General features: G+C 42.2%; 2 protein-coding genes across 2 annotated transcripts in view; one reads left to right on the top strand and one right to left on the bottom strand.

The window, feature by feature from the left end:
- The window catches only part of IGSF6 (immunoglobulin superfamily member 6), a 29,704-nt gene that overhangs the window by 11,675 nt on the left and 3,540 nt on the right, over positions 1–14,489 (bottom strand). The window lies entirely within an intron of this gene.
- OTOA (otoancorin) overlaps positions 10,865–14,489 on the top strand; it is a 37,793-nt gene continuing 34,168 nt past the window's right edge. The window contains exons 1-6 of the mRNA XM_081840168.1: positions 10,865–10,995; positions 11,546–11,574; positions 11,667–11,697; positions 11,792–11,819; positions 12,305–12,392; positions 13,768–13,899. Coding sequence (XP_081696294.1) covers positions 10,905–10,995; positions 11,546–11,574; positions 11,667–11,697; positions 11,792–11,819; positions 12,305–12,392; positions 13,768–13,899 — 399 coding nt within the window. The 5' untranslated portion in view covers positions 10,865–10,904. The remainder of the gene's footprint in view (positions 10,996–11,545; positions 11,575–11,666; positions 11,698–11,791; positions 11,820–12,304; positions 12,393–13,767; positions 13,900–14,489) is intronic.

Raw genomic sequence — 14,489 nt, 5'->3', positions numbered from 1 at the left:
ATGTAGGTGCTTTCCAGCCCAGTAATAATAATAATTTTATTATTTGTACCGCACCCATCTGGTTGGGTTGCCACAGTCCACCTGGAGATGTCAGGAATTAAACCCAGGGTGTTTGTGCCCACAAAACAGGCGTACTGCTATGGCCAAGGTTCTTGTTGCTATGCAGTGAGAAACGCACACCTAAGATGCTGATTCATCACAAACCGATGTGGAGAACAGATTGCCAGCTTGGAAACATGAGAAGCTGGCATTGCAGAGATTCATCCATCCCTGCATGCAAAGCTGGGAATTTCCCTGTTTTCCGTTTACGATTAAAAGACCTTGTTGGTTTCGTTGTTCATTCGTTAGAAGTACATTTGTCCTGTTAAGCGTTGTTCTCATTAGGCCTGTTGCCATGTGTTCTCATTGTCATGGACTGCTTGGCATGGTTTGGCAGCTCCAGGCAGAGGAGGAGCAGATGGTGAGGAGCTAGAGGGCTGGCAACCAGAGATGATGTCTGAGAGAGGGAAGCAGATCTGTTGGTTTTCTCTATTGCCTCTCCTACCCAGAGTGCAGAGCCTCATCAGGAAGTAGGAAGGACTCTATAACCAGGCAGAGGTGTCTGTGCAAATTGCTATCATTTGGGGTTCCTTTTTCAGTCCGCAGACTCTCCCAGCAAGTCTTCCAGAATCATTTTTCTCAGTTTAGCTCATCTGTTGGTGAATTCCCATGTGGGAATAAACACCTCACCCATTCCAGTTCTGCTTAAGTTATTTACTGAAGAATTAACATTACAACTTCTACAACTACTGGTCTAAGGAAAATAAAGTAAAACTATGTACAGAGACTCATTCCTCCCCTCTGGGCAGAGCAACAGCCCATTCCTTCCTTCCTGAGCATGTCGAATAAAGAAGTCTTTTGCTGGGGAAGATCTATTGCTGGGAGAAAACCTGTTGCTAGGGGCAAAACTATGCAAGGATCATTTAAAGTCTATTTATAGATTACACTAACAAGAGGGAGAGGCTGAACAATAGGAGGTGGCAGAGGGGCAGAACATAGTCATGCCATTGAAAGCACGGCACCAAATTCATAGGTGAAGTCAGATGCATCCGCCCAGACAGATCACATGTAAGGGGAGGGAGCATATCAAGGGGAGAAGAAGGCTGGGAACTTTCTCCATAACATCTAGTGTTATCTCTATGAAGATTTTCCCCCTTACGAGCCTCCAAACTACCTTGCAGTCTGAAATGGTACAAAACATGGACAAGTTTACTATCTCGTTGAGGCCAGCTCCCATCAGATGTCAAGGAAATAAGCAACTGTCCTACTTTTTAAAAGGCATCTGAAGGCAACCCTGTTTAGGGAAGTTTTTAATGTTTAATGCTGTATTGTGTTTTTAATATTCAGTTGGGAGCCGCCCAGAGCGGCTGGGGAAAGCCAGATGGGTGGGGTATAAATTATGATTATGATTATGATTATGATTATTATTTTGGCCTGAAATGACTCAGTAGCTGCTAAGGATATAAGACAACAATAGCAGCAAGTTGCCTTTGGGCTCCTTTGAACTCTACGACCTGTGAGAGGTCTGTTTTGGGAACTATTTGGGGATCCATTCTTTCAGACATTCCTTTTATATAATTCTCCAGTTGCTTCTCTCCAAAGAACATAAGGCAGCATAATCCTTTGAGTTTTCACTCAGAAGTAAGCACCACTGTACTCCATGGAGTTTCCTCTCAGATGTACATTGGACTGCAGCCTATTATTCTATGAATCAGTTAACCAGGAGCAGGGAAGCAAAAAAACCCCTAATGTTGAAGGGAACCTTGTTGTTCCCCTTCCTTCTACCTAGATGGCAGTGCAGCTCATGCTTTCTGATCTTTCTTCCCTGAAGGTTACGTTTCCCTGTATTTCAAACATCAATAATTCCTTTTCATATATGCGATAATCTCTAAGGAGAGAATTCGAAGAATGGTGGTTGTCATAAATACTGTAAAGGGGGAAGCATTCTTAAACTGAACAGGAGTAAAAGACTTTGCGTTTTACGCATTTCGACAAAATAGTTTGAAAAGAATGAAAACTTATATTATTTTGGCTACCAGAACCTGTGAATTTGTACTTCAGTCTTATAATAAGACACACAAACACTCCAGGGTTGTAGCTACAGGTAGGGTGGAGGAATCCAGACTATGGGTGCTTGAGAAAGTCATTTGCTACGCATTTTGGAGCAAACTGATCTGATCTGCTCCTCACGGATCTCTGTGTGTGGTTTTGTGGCGCAGTCTCCAGTTCTCTGGACTTTTCTGCTGAATGTTTCCATTGCTTACAGTTTTTAAAACGTTTTCCGAGGGGTGACGTTCAAGTTTTCATAGGTAGCAACAGCTGCTCTAAGTGGGAAGAAAGCACAGCAAATACAATCTGGCAGCTCATTCTCTCAGGAACTTGGATGAAACAAAAAAAAGATGGCTGCCACAGGCTACTTCAAGGAACTGTTGCCTGAGGCAGGTGGATGAGAATGTCAAATCTGAAAGGCAGGCCTTGAACTACCTTGTGAAACTAATGAGTTTTCTTTTTTTGTTTACAAAATTCTCAGCTTGCAGGACAGCCAAGACCCAAAAGCGATGCCATACCCTCCAACATCTCTCTGATGAAAATAGGGATGTCCCATTCCATAATGATAATTTACTATTTATACCACACACATCTTATTGGGTTGCCCCAGCACTCTGGACAGCTTCAAACATACATAAAAACATAATAAAACATTAAACTTTTTTTTAAAAAAACTTCCCTATACAGGTTTGCCTTCAAATGGCTCGGGGGACTGGATAACTCTGTACCCTCCAACATTTCTTAAATGAAAATAGAAGAAGAAGAAGAAGAGTTTGGATTTGATATCCCGCCTTTCACTCCCTTTAAGGAGTCTCAAAGCGGCTAACATTCTCCTTTCCCTTTCTCCCCCACAACAAACACTCTGTGAGGTGAGTGGGGCTGAGAGACTTCAGAGAAGTGTGACTGGCCCAAGGTCACCCAGCAGCTGCATGTGGAGGAGCAGAGACGCGAACCCGGTTCCCCAGATTAGGAGACTACCGCTCTTAACCACTACACCACACTGGCTCCCAAAATAGGGACATCCTCCCAAAATAGGGACATCCTAAGGAAAAGCGGGACATTCCAGGATCAAATCAGAAGCTGGGATGACTTTTCTAAATTAGGGGTGTCCCTGGAAAATAGGGACACTTGGAAGGTTTGCAATACTGATATCAAACAGAAATTGGTTTTCATTCATCCCTAGCCAGGAACCGTCAGAGACAATATTGGCCTCCCCGTTATATTTTCAATTGTCATGCAACACTGGTCTTGAGAGATCTGCATTGGCTCCGAGTATATTTCCAAGCACAATTGAAAGTGTTGGTGCTGACCTTTAAAGCCCTAAATGGCCTCGGCCCACTATACCTGAAGGAGCGTCTCCACCCCCATCGTTCAGCCCGGACACTGAGATCCAGTGCTGAGGGCCTTCTGGCGGTTCCCTCATTGCGAGAAGCGAAGTTACAGGGAACCAGGCAGAGGGCCTTCTTGGTGGTGGCGCCTGCCCTGTGGAACACCCTCCCATCAGATGTCAAAGAGATAAAAAATTATCTGACTTTTAGAAGAAATCTGAAGGCAGCCCTGTTTAGGGAAATTTTTAATGTATTATGTATTTAATGTATTATGTTTTTAATATTCGGTTGGGAGCTGCCCAGAGTGGCTGGGGAAACCCAGCCAGATGAACGGAGTATAAATAATAAATTATTATATAACATATGAGGAAAATATCTGTAAAAGTAGTATAAGGGTTCTCATGGGCATCTAGTTCACCACAGCAAGAACAGGATGCTGAGCTATATGGGCCACTGGACTGATCCATCAAGTTCTTCTTACCTTCCTGTGTTCCCCTCACACAATTGTTAATAGTTTGGAAGCGATCACCTGAAGTCTGCAACATCCCCACACGCAGACAAGCCAACAAATTCTCAGAAGAAGAACAAAAATCATAAAAAATATGTCCATACAAATAAATTGCAGAGGGGCATTCCTTACTAGTACCAATTCCATTACTCGTGCTACTTTGCTCAGCAATTTTAAGTCCTCATCTGGATACTTTGTTCAGGCCTGGGTCTCCCATTTGAACTTTGAAAGGGTTAAGAGAAAAGAAAACTTACAAAAATGACGAGATTTTGAAGAAAAAGACTGAGGGAACTCAGGATATTTACCTCATGGGAAATAAACAGATGGGAGTTGTGAGTGGAGAGAGAAAAGGCACATCGGCAATTCCCCAAATTTTAGAAATGCTATCAGAAAACAAAAGGAGAGGAAAACATTCGTTTATACAGGACAGCTCCATGTGAGATTATATTTGTGTGTATTGCTCAGCTGAGTGGATCTTACACCCAAATAAATATCCATATGTGTCTACTCAGAGGTAAGGCTCATTGAGTTCAATGGAGCATAGTGCCAGGCAAATGAGTATCATATAGAATTGCAGCCTAAAATACTCAGTTAAAAATCATTAAGGGTGTTAAACTATTTCTAAACCTCATTTAGAAGTAGTAAAATGGAATTATAATGTTGAACTCTCAACTTTACACTAGGGTTGCCATATTTCAAAAAGGTGTGTGTGTGTGTGTGTGTGTGTGTGTGTGTGTGTGTGGCTTGTCTTCTCATTTTTGCCCAAAGTTGCCCTTTGCTGTTGAAAACCAAACACCATAACCAACTTCGATACTACAGCTTTGTAAATACAGAATACCTATTAACTCTTTTGAATGTGCCCTTTCAAAATAAGTTTATAAAAGTATATGTTGTTGATGGAAACTGTTAGGGCACTTCCTGGCAATTTGATATTATGAGCGGGCTTTCTGGGTTAGCATTGCCCCCAAATCTCTCGAACCTTAAATGCAGAGAGTAGTCCTTGAGAATATTTTGCCCCTGTTTGTAGGGCAGTCCTTTTCCATCTCTCGGGTGACCGACTGCCTTGCTTGGAAGCTAACAGGACACTGAGCTGCAAGCCCCAAAGGAACAGTAGACAAACAGAGTCAGGTCAGTTTTCTTGTTTCAAGTCACTTTTTCTTTGACATTCAACCCCTCTCATGTTCTTTCCCTTTTTCTCTCTTTTTATAGCCTCTCAGCTGCCTTTTGACTTTCTCTTCTGTTCTTCTGTATACCTGAGCCTCTTTCCCAGTCTCCTTGTCTGTCTTCACCTTCCAAGGGGCAGAACTGGCGTTTCGTAGCAATCTCTTTTTCCTAAAAAAGTAAACCTCTTAGAATTCGTGGTGGAGCTGAGAAAAATAGCTACTTGCTATTCTCAGAACTTGACCTTCACAGATTTTCCATAAGGTAAGTCACAATGTGAAGTTTGCCTTTTCATTCCACTACCATTGCAAATAGAGTAATACCTCTTTTTTAAACGCTTGCAAATAATGTTTGGGTTGTTGTTTGGTCGTCTTTATTGCTTTGGTTTCTTCCAGTCAAAGTTTCTGAAGTAAAACAAGGTGTCGCTTTTCCCCCTCTGATGCTGAGCTGCTCAAAAGGAACAGAATCAAATCCTTCCGTTTCCCATTCTTTTAATTTTTATTTTGACATTTGGCATCAAATAAATAAGGGGCTTTCTAACATACAAGGACATAAGTTTGTGTGACATAAATGAATATAATTCCAAATGGTATTCATTTGTCAGAGATGATGGAAACAAAACCTGTGGTTGGGGAGAGAAATCAGGAACATACAATATATTTTTTGGGGATGCTTATAATCCATGAAAATGCCAGAAATTCAGCTAACAAACTTTCAAGCTGGCTCAGTACGTAGGGTGGCCCTGTGCCCTGCTTTATGGAGGACAGCCCTCTATTTGCAGGTATCATTTATTTATCGGTTTGCTTATTATTTATTTGTAGCATTTTTAGCCCACCTTTTTCTCCAGTGAGCTGAAGGTGATGTACATGGTACTCCCCTCTCCTCATTTAATCCTCACAACAACCCTGTGAGGTAGGGCAGGCCCTAGAGGCAGTTGCTGGCCTAAGGCCACCTAGTGAGCTTCATGGCTGGTTGAACACTCTAACCACAACACCACACTGCCTCTGTTTGAGGTTTGCCCAGTACAAGCCTGGCTTGAAACTAAGGAATCATACAAAGGAGGAGAAGGAACCATCGTAATTGTCCATCTACAGCCAGCAGACTGAGTACGCAAGCCGCCTGGTGCCTTTTCCACTCAAATGAGATGCACTGTACTTCAATTATAGAAATTATTAGTTTGCAATATGCATATACAAATTTCATGCAAATTGATGCCCTATTTTTTGGGTGAAACAAACCCTCTTTTTCAGCCCTGGGTGTCAAGCCACCTTATCGTCACCACATAGGACAGCGATGGCACAGTTTCCCTTCCCAACTCTCTCTCTCTCTCTCTCTCACATTCCCTAGCACAGCAGTTCCCAAACGGTGGCCCATAGGTGGTCTGCAAGCATCATTCAGACGCCCCATGGTGTGTCTGTGGTTTTGTTGCTGGTGACAGGCTGGACAGCACGTCAGTCACATTAAATATTCATATTCATATTTTTCATTGCTCCTTTCGGTTCTTCCAGGTTGCGTTTAATTGCATTGCAGTTTGGATTCTAATGCAACAATACACGATGTGTAAGAAATAAAAGTAGCGCAGTTCATCGCAATTGCTACAACAAGCAGGAAAATCGTTCTGTGTGCTAGGGCAGGACCTGCAGCAATTTTCAGGTGGTCCATGGTGGATGGGGAATTTTGGGAAACATTGCCCTGGCACAGATATATGGGTGGGACAACCTTGGCTGCAAAGCAGAACTGCTACTATTAAGTACAGCAAGTAGTCCTCTCAACTGATCTCTCCCCCCACCCTCCACTCCCTCCATCACCCCAGCCCTGCAGAATTTCGAGAGCTCCTTCTCACTGGCAATCACATCTGGGAGACGCTGAGGACAGGTATCTCTCTGTGTGCACCTTTATCGTTGCTTCTGGGTTGTAATGCCAACTGGAGATCAGTGCAAAGGCTTCCACCGGGGCACTGTTTCACTCAAACAATCCAGCGATAAGGCTAGGAATTCATTCCCACTGCTGCTTTGAACTCAAAAGGCAAATAAAAGCTTGCAGTAGTTTTACCTTCTTTGTTTCAGGATCTGCTATCAAAATAATCGCCGAGAAGAAACCTGATAGGTCTTCTGAGTACAAGTTGGATTGTGTGTTGTTCTTTTTTCCTTACTTTTTTTTTTTTTAAAAAAGAAATTCCCCTGTGTATTCTGCGATTTGGAACAGCCTCGGGATTTCTTCTGTGATGCACAGTTTTAAAACAAAACAAGATTCTAGTCCTCACTGTTGCAAAAGCGAAAGAAATAAGTGTGCGAATGGGGAGCAATGCTTGCCGAAATCTTAGAGGTGTCAATTGTTTGTTTTGTTTGTGACATTTGGTGCCACCCCCATAACATAAAGTTTTCTGGATGGCTTACAACTATTTGCCTCCCACTGTTGTGCCAATAGAAGCTTTCATTCTAACGCAAACAGCAGGCTTGGAGAGGAGTCAAGGTGGGTTTGAAACCCCATCAAGAGGCAAAGAGTTAAAGCTCCCTCACCCAGTTCAGAGACTATTTACTATAATAAATTTAAAAAATGTTAATTGAAGGAATTGTGTCACATCTACAACCCTAAAAATTATATTTCAAGCCCATTTTTTATTTATTGTCGCTGGAAATTTTATACAATGAAATATAAAGGAAAACAGTAGATACAGGGTGAACAAGGGAGGCTACCATCCTAGGCTTGCTTACTTGGAAGTAAGTCTCTTTGGACTCAGTGGAACTTAGAAACATGCATAAGTAAGCATGCATAGGATTTCAGGATTGCTTTGAAAGATGAGTCCACTCTGACCACTTTGATCTGCAGAATTGGCACTTTTACAAGCACCATGTATGTTTGTTCTGCCCTTGAGAGGTATCAGTCATTTAATGTGGCAGTACTTATTCTCTGGAGTTCCCAGTCTATTGATATTAGCCTTCATTGCACCATTTTTGACATCCGCTCAAAACTTTTTGGTTTAGGCAATCCTACAGTGGCATGGCATGCCACTTTTATGAAGCACATTTGCTTCCAAAACTGTTGATTTTATCCATATTTCGATAATGTCTAAAAGCAAGTCTGGTGATTCTATTGGTATTTCCTTCTGAATATTTTATATTATTTCATGTAAACCACTTAGAGGGCTATTGTTGTTTTATTAAGTGGTATGTAAATCTGGTTAAATAAAAATTTAAAATGCAGAAAAGCAGGAAAGGCAGAGGACTGAATTTGTCAGTGGAGGACTGGATTTGTAAGCCATGCCGTGCAAATTAATAGGGCAAAGGAAGAAACAAGTACAACTGAGTTCATTGTAAGAGAAACTGAATACCTATGAATGACACAGATGTACTGGAGAACTCCCCATGGACTAGCGGAAAGGGGAGTACAGGTAGCTTTTCCACACAGCGAAGATGGATGGGTCTAATAAATCAAGCTGGTTCCCATGATCAGATGCTCATAATCTTCAATCACACTATTGTTGAGGTTATTTTATGCTCCTTGATGCATGGGACGCAGGTGGTGCTGTGGTCTAAACCACTGAGCCTCTTGGGCTTGCCAATCAGAAGGTCGGTGGTTCGAATCCCCGCCACAAGGTGAGCTCCCATTTCTCTGTCCCAGCTCCTGCCAACCTAGCAGTTCAAAAGCACGCCAAGGCAAGTAGATAAATAGGTGCAGCTGCAGCGGAAAGGTAAACGACGTTTCCATGCATTCTGGCGTCTGTCACGGTGTCCCGTTGCTCCAGATGTGGTTTAGTCATGCTGGCCACATGACCCAGAAAGCTGTCTGTGGAAAAACGCTGGCTCCCTCTGCCTGAAAGCAGGATGAGTGCCACAACCCCATAGTCACCTTTGACTGGACTTACCCATCCAGGGGTCCTTTAAGCTCCATGATATTTTTGATCCTGTTCAGGGTGGCTTGCAGGAAATGGTAAAACTGTCTTATTCAGCTGTTTAATTTTTTATGATAGAGATAGATGATAGATAGATAGATAGATAGATAGATAGATAGATAGATAGATAAACTTTCCTGGGCAATTTGTTTGAAGAGTAGTGGCAGTAATTTATGAAACAAATAATAGGGTCAGCCCACATTTGGAAAAAACAATCAAGCCAGGTGAATTTGGTTTAGGCTGGGATCTTACACATACAAAGCCAGGGGCAGGTCTTTGAAGTACAATTAACTCACAAAGAAAACGGGGCTGGAAATTGATCCTTATATCTTTTTTCTTTTTTTTAGTTGTAGACTGGGCCAGCCCACACATGAGGCAAGGTGAGGCAACTGCCTCAGGCAGCATGATACACAGGGGAAGCAGATCCTGATGTGGATCATCCTTTGCCAATTGTTCCAGACATATATTTTCACTCACTCCTCCTTCCCTGGCAGGGAGAGAGGTGCCATTTTGTGGTTCACCTCAGGTGCCAAAATGTTTTGGGCTGGCCCTGGTCGTAGTAATACAAGTTCTTGTTGCAGGTGGCCAGGACCATTTTAGGAGAGACATTCCCTCTAGTTTGAGAGAGAAAGGGGTCGTGGTGGCTGGTGCCCACCGGGGCTAGTAGGACGAGAAGAGGGACCGGTTGTTAAACCACTCTGGGAATTAAAGCTCTGTGGGGGGAAAGGTAGTCTCCAGACAATGGCCGGCACCTTTAACAAACTACAGTTCCCAGGATTCCATGGGGAAGCCATGACTATTGAAAGTGGTACGATACCGCTTTAAATGTATTGTGCAGATGGAGCCAGAGTAACATGTGTTAACATCAAACATCAAAAGAAAAAACTGTGTGTGTCCAAGCTCTTAAATTTGCTGCAATTAAAAAAAAAAAAAAACTACCAAAATTTTACAATCAGGCAACACTACAATGGCAACAAGCAATGCAGATATTATTTTGTTCAAATCACAAAGCTGGGTGAAACCTCTTTCTTCCTCTTTCTTTTGTAATCTGGCTATCTCAACACCATAAGGCAACAGGGAAAATGACCCCAACCCTGAGGATATTTTTCTTCTTGATGTTAACAAATCCTATAGAGGCTTCGAGTCATCAGAACATCAGTCAAGGTAAGATGAAATACTTTTGTGCGTCACAGAGAGATTCTGTCTGTGAAGAAATTTACGGCCTATTAAAGTGGAATCCAGTAATACTGAGGAAAATGAAGCAAGTTTCCTACTAAAATAAGGGCAGTGCAATCCTATTCATGAAGTAGGAGACAAACAAACAAATAAATGGTGGCAATTCCACTGAACAGACCGAGGGTTGAACTGCCCTCATTTAAAAGACTGGATAGTGTTTAAGAGATGAGATGTTCTTTTGAGCAGGAACATTTAAATGTGTAAATTACGGTATATGTCTTTTTCACAGAGCTAATTTTCAAAAGAATTATTTCCTGCTAGCTAGGAGTTACAGTGGTACCTCAGGCTACATACACTTCAGCTTACATACGCTTCAGGTTACAGACTCCGCTAACCCAGAAATAGTGCTTCAGGTTAAGAACTTTGCTTCAGGATGAGAACAGAAATCGCATGGTGGCGGCGCGGCGGCAGCAGAAGGCCCCATTAGCTAAAGTGGTGCTTCAGGTTAAGAACAGCTTCAGGTTAAGAACGGACCTCCAGAACGAATTAAGTACTTAATCCGAGGTACCACTGTACTGGCACTGCACAGTAATTTGTAGAAACCCCAAAATACTGTGGTTTTTTTAACAGTATAATTTGTGAGTTTGGACCCGTCACACCAAAGTCACATTTTGGTCTGCCATCTTGATTTAAAATGGCGCCTGGCATGCAAGCAACAATGAAGACTGCCACCCCTGCCTTGTGAATCCTCATGCTGAGTTTGACAACAATATCCAGAGAGCCAGTCAATGGGAGAAAGCATACCAAATTTGCATTTCAAAATAGCACCGGGTGCCCAAATGGTAACAGTCCACCTTCCCCATATCAGGAGTCACTGGGGCAAGTTTGGTGATTATATATTTAGAGGCAGACAAACTTATAGAGGACAGGAAGACAGACAAACTACTTTCCAAAATATATATAGTAGATTGGGTCTCTTTTTCTATCATTAAAAAAAATTGCAGAATCTTTTGCAAAATGATCTAATTTCTCTGGCCCACCTTAGACTCCTTCCCAAACTTTTACTTGAATTGCATTGTACTGTATTGGCCCGAATATAAGCTGCACCCGCAAATAAGCCTCACCTTTAAAATTTGGCGGCTTGGGGGGAATTTGGGGGGAAAGTGCGGCTTATATTTGGGCCAATACGGTATTAGCAGATATCACTAATATATACTGTACAATGTTCATGATGCCTTAGTTTCTGTGTTTCTGGCAGCGCAGTTCTATACCTGTCTACTCAGAAGTAAGCTCCATTGAGTTTCATGGGACTTGCTCCCAGGTCAATATGCGTACAGCACTGCAGTCAAAGCAGTTTCTATTAACATTTTTTTGTACTGTTTCCTCCTTCAGATCTGCCTCCACAGCTGCAAAGAACCGTGGTCAGTATTTTTACGGTACTTGATATTTTTAGCTACATTCCACAATCCCTGTTACTGCATGCATTTTGTCCTCTTCTATCTCTTTTTTTAAGGAAGAAGTCATAGCTGGAAAGTATCTAAATGGTAATTGTGGACTATATTTGCATTTATTTTTAAAAATCCACTTTATAATATGAAAGAGAGTATTAACCTTTTGGATTATTTCCCCCCTTTTTAGCTCTCCTTGATATACTTCACTTTCAAAGGTAACATAAGATTAGTGTTCTTTACTGTATAGTAGAATAGTGGAAAGTGTCTTGGGCTACCTGGGAATTTGTAGAAACAAAAAAAATGTGGTATTTACTGTATTTTTCTGTGTATAAGACTATATTCCCCTCAAAGAAATTGTTTAAAATTGGGGGTCGTCTTATACACGGAATGTTGCAATTATTTATTTTGGGCTCAAACAACAGGGGTCGTCTTATACATGGAAAAAATATGGTAAATGGATAGTGAGGTTTGTGAGTTTGGCCCAGTTTGGCCTAAAATGGGGCAAAGTCACACCAAAATCATGTTTTGGCCCACCATGTGGATTCCAAATGGTACTTGACATCTAAACATCAATGCTGTTAAAGGTAAATAGTAATGCAAACTATATAGCTATGTTAGTATGAGGATGTACTAGTTATAGAAACTACAATTTCAGAACAAATGATTAAATATACTTTATTGCCCCTGTTTTCTTCTATAGCACTAACATGTGGACAACTGACCTGCTTGACCAAATCATGGCAAGCCTCCATGATCAGGATATTGAAATTACAGCTAGCAGCCTACAGGTTTGCATCACTCTGATATCTCTGCTACTAGAATAGTTCAGTAAGGTTGGGTAGGCTGCTGCTGCTGGTGAGTGGTGGAATAAAATAAAATAAAAATTCCTAAACGCCAAACCTTGAAGTTGGGCAAATACCTGTATGATGACGGATGACAATGTCACAAATTTGTAGGAATCTTTTGAGTTCTTCAGATCTCTTCATTGGAAGAACTCATAGCACAGCAAGGAGGGTAGCCAGCTACTTTATACTGAGACAGACCATTGACCTATCTAACCCAGGGCTGTCTACACTGACTGGCAGTAGTTCTTCAGAATTTTAGAGAGGGGTCTCTCCCAGCCCTGCCTAGAGATGCCAGGGACCTTCTGCACGCAAATTCAGAACGCTTGTCAGGATTTTGTGACAATTGGTTGGACTTTTGGAACATAACTACCTTTGTTTTGGATGTACATTTAGGAATGAAAAATTGTTGAGTTAGCTATAGAGATGGGGAAGAAATTATATTAATTTCATGTTAAAAGCCAAATCTATTGAATATGCACTTTCCTAATGCATTATCACAATTCAAGGATAGATACCAGGTAGGCAAAAGCAATCAAAGTAGGGCGCAGAGCAGGGCTGGTGATGGGTCACAAGGGCCACCCAGAGATGCCTAGAGGGCCACATTTGGCCCACAGGAATGAGGTTCCCCACCCCAAGGCTGGAGGGGGCACCCAAGGGTTTCATTGGGTTTTGAGCCTCAGTTGATGTGGTCCTCAGCCTAATGTCAAATGCCAATGAGATGACAATGAATTTAAGGTAGATTGGAAGGACTTTATTGCATATATACAGAAGCAATGTACACAGGTTAATACATTAGCAGGGTTTTGAAAATACTTGTAATTTAATTATGAATGGACCATAAGCAATTCAAATGATTTATAAATTTTCAATGGACACATACAATGATAAACAATGGAACCAAGGAAGGGACTAGGGGGAAGTCAATTTGTTTTGTTTTGTTTTGATTTTATATTGTTATTGTTTTTATTTTTATTATTGTTGAAAATTAATAAAATGTTATACACGGCCTAATTTCAAATGCATGGCAAGGAGAGGGAAATTGGATGAAAGCGGGTGGCAGAGAGAGAGAGAGAGAAAGAGAGAGAGAGAAAGGACTGCAGAAAAAGAGAAAAAATGAAGGAGTGCCCTGCCCATTTTTAGCTCTAATATGTAGCCCTTTACAGATGTGGACCTGGGCCTTGGCAGAAAAAAATTGATCCTCGCCCCGATCTTTGACCGTGTCTCTCTTCAGTGTGCAAGTTCATAAAAAAAACCCCAAGGTGAATCGTATTTGAATGAGTTATATCCATCCTCTCCACCCGTCTACCCTGTTTTTCAGGTGTCTGTAAAAAATTACCTGGGCAACCTCTTATACCACCCCAAAGTGCTGCTGTCAGAGTTTCAACAGATGAATCATCCACATTTTCAAACAGCAATGAAGTATCTCTTCGGCAGCAAGCAGGAGCATTTGGTAAATCGGTTTTGGTTAAAGCATGCTGCAAACTGGAGCAGTCTTGGCCTAGATTCTCTTTTACAAATGCTGGTGCCATCACCGGGTGCAGAAGAGAGGTGCTCCCCTTGTGACCCTACATGTCAGAGATGGAGGTCCCAGCTCCCTCCTCTGCCCCTCCAGCAGAGAGCAGAGCCTCATCATGGAAGGAAGAGGGCTTTGGCCAGCCAGATGGAGGTCTGAAAAGGTGTAGGTGGCAGCAGAGCTGAAGGCAGGGAGACTGAGATGCAGGCAGAGCCTTTGGATGTGGGATCAGGTGCATCTGCCCAGAGGGAGTGCAGGTGTGCACCTGGAGTAGACCCATAGGGTGAGAGAGTCCCGTGAATGAGCTCACGCTACAGGCCTTTAAAAGCTTGGCTGGAGGGGGCATGTCAACTGTTGGGACATCTTTGTAGCTTCCATTCAGTTATGAACCTCCTGGCTTGCTCATATACCTCAGAATCTTGACTTCTGGACCTTGTGCTTGCTGATGAACCTGTGCCATTATTAGCCTGATCTCTTCCTTACTTGCAAGTCAGTGTTGATGTCATTGTGTTTTTTTGGGGGAAGCC

This window comes from Podarcis erhardii (genome assembly GCF_964252035.2).
Source record: "Podarcis erhardii genome assembly, chromosome: 14".
In the NCBI taxonomy this organism is placed as follows: Eukaryota; Metazoa; Chordata; class Lepidosauria; order Squamata; family Lacertidae; genus Podarcis; species Podarcis erhardii.
This window is presented reverse-complemented; position numbering and strand designations above follow the sequence as displayed.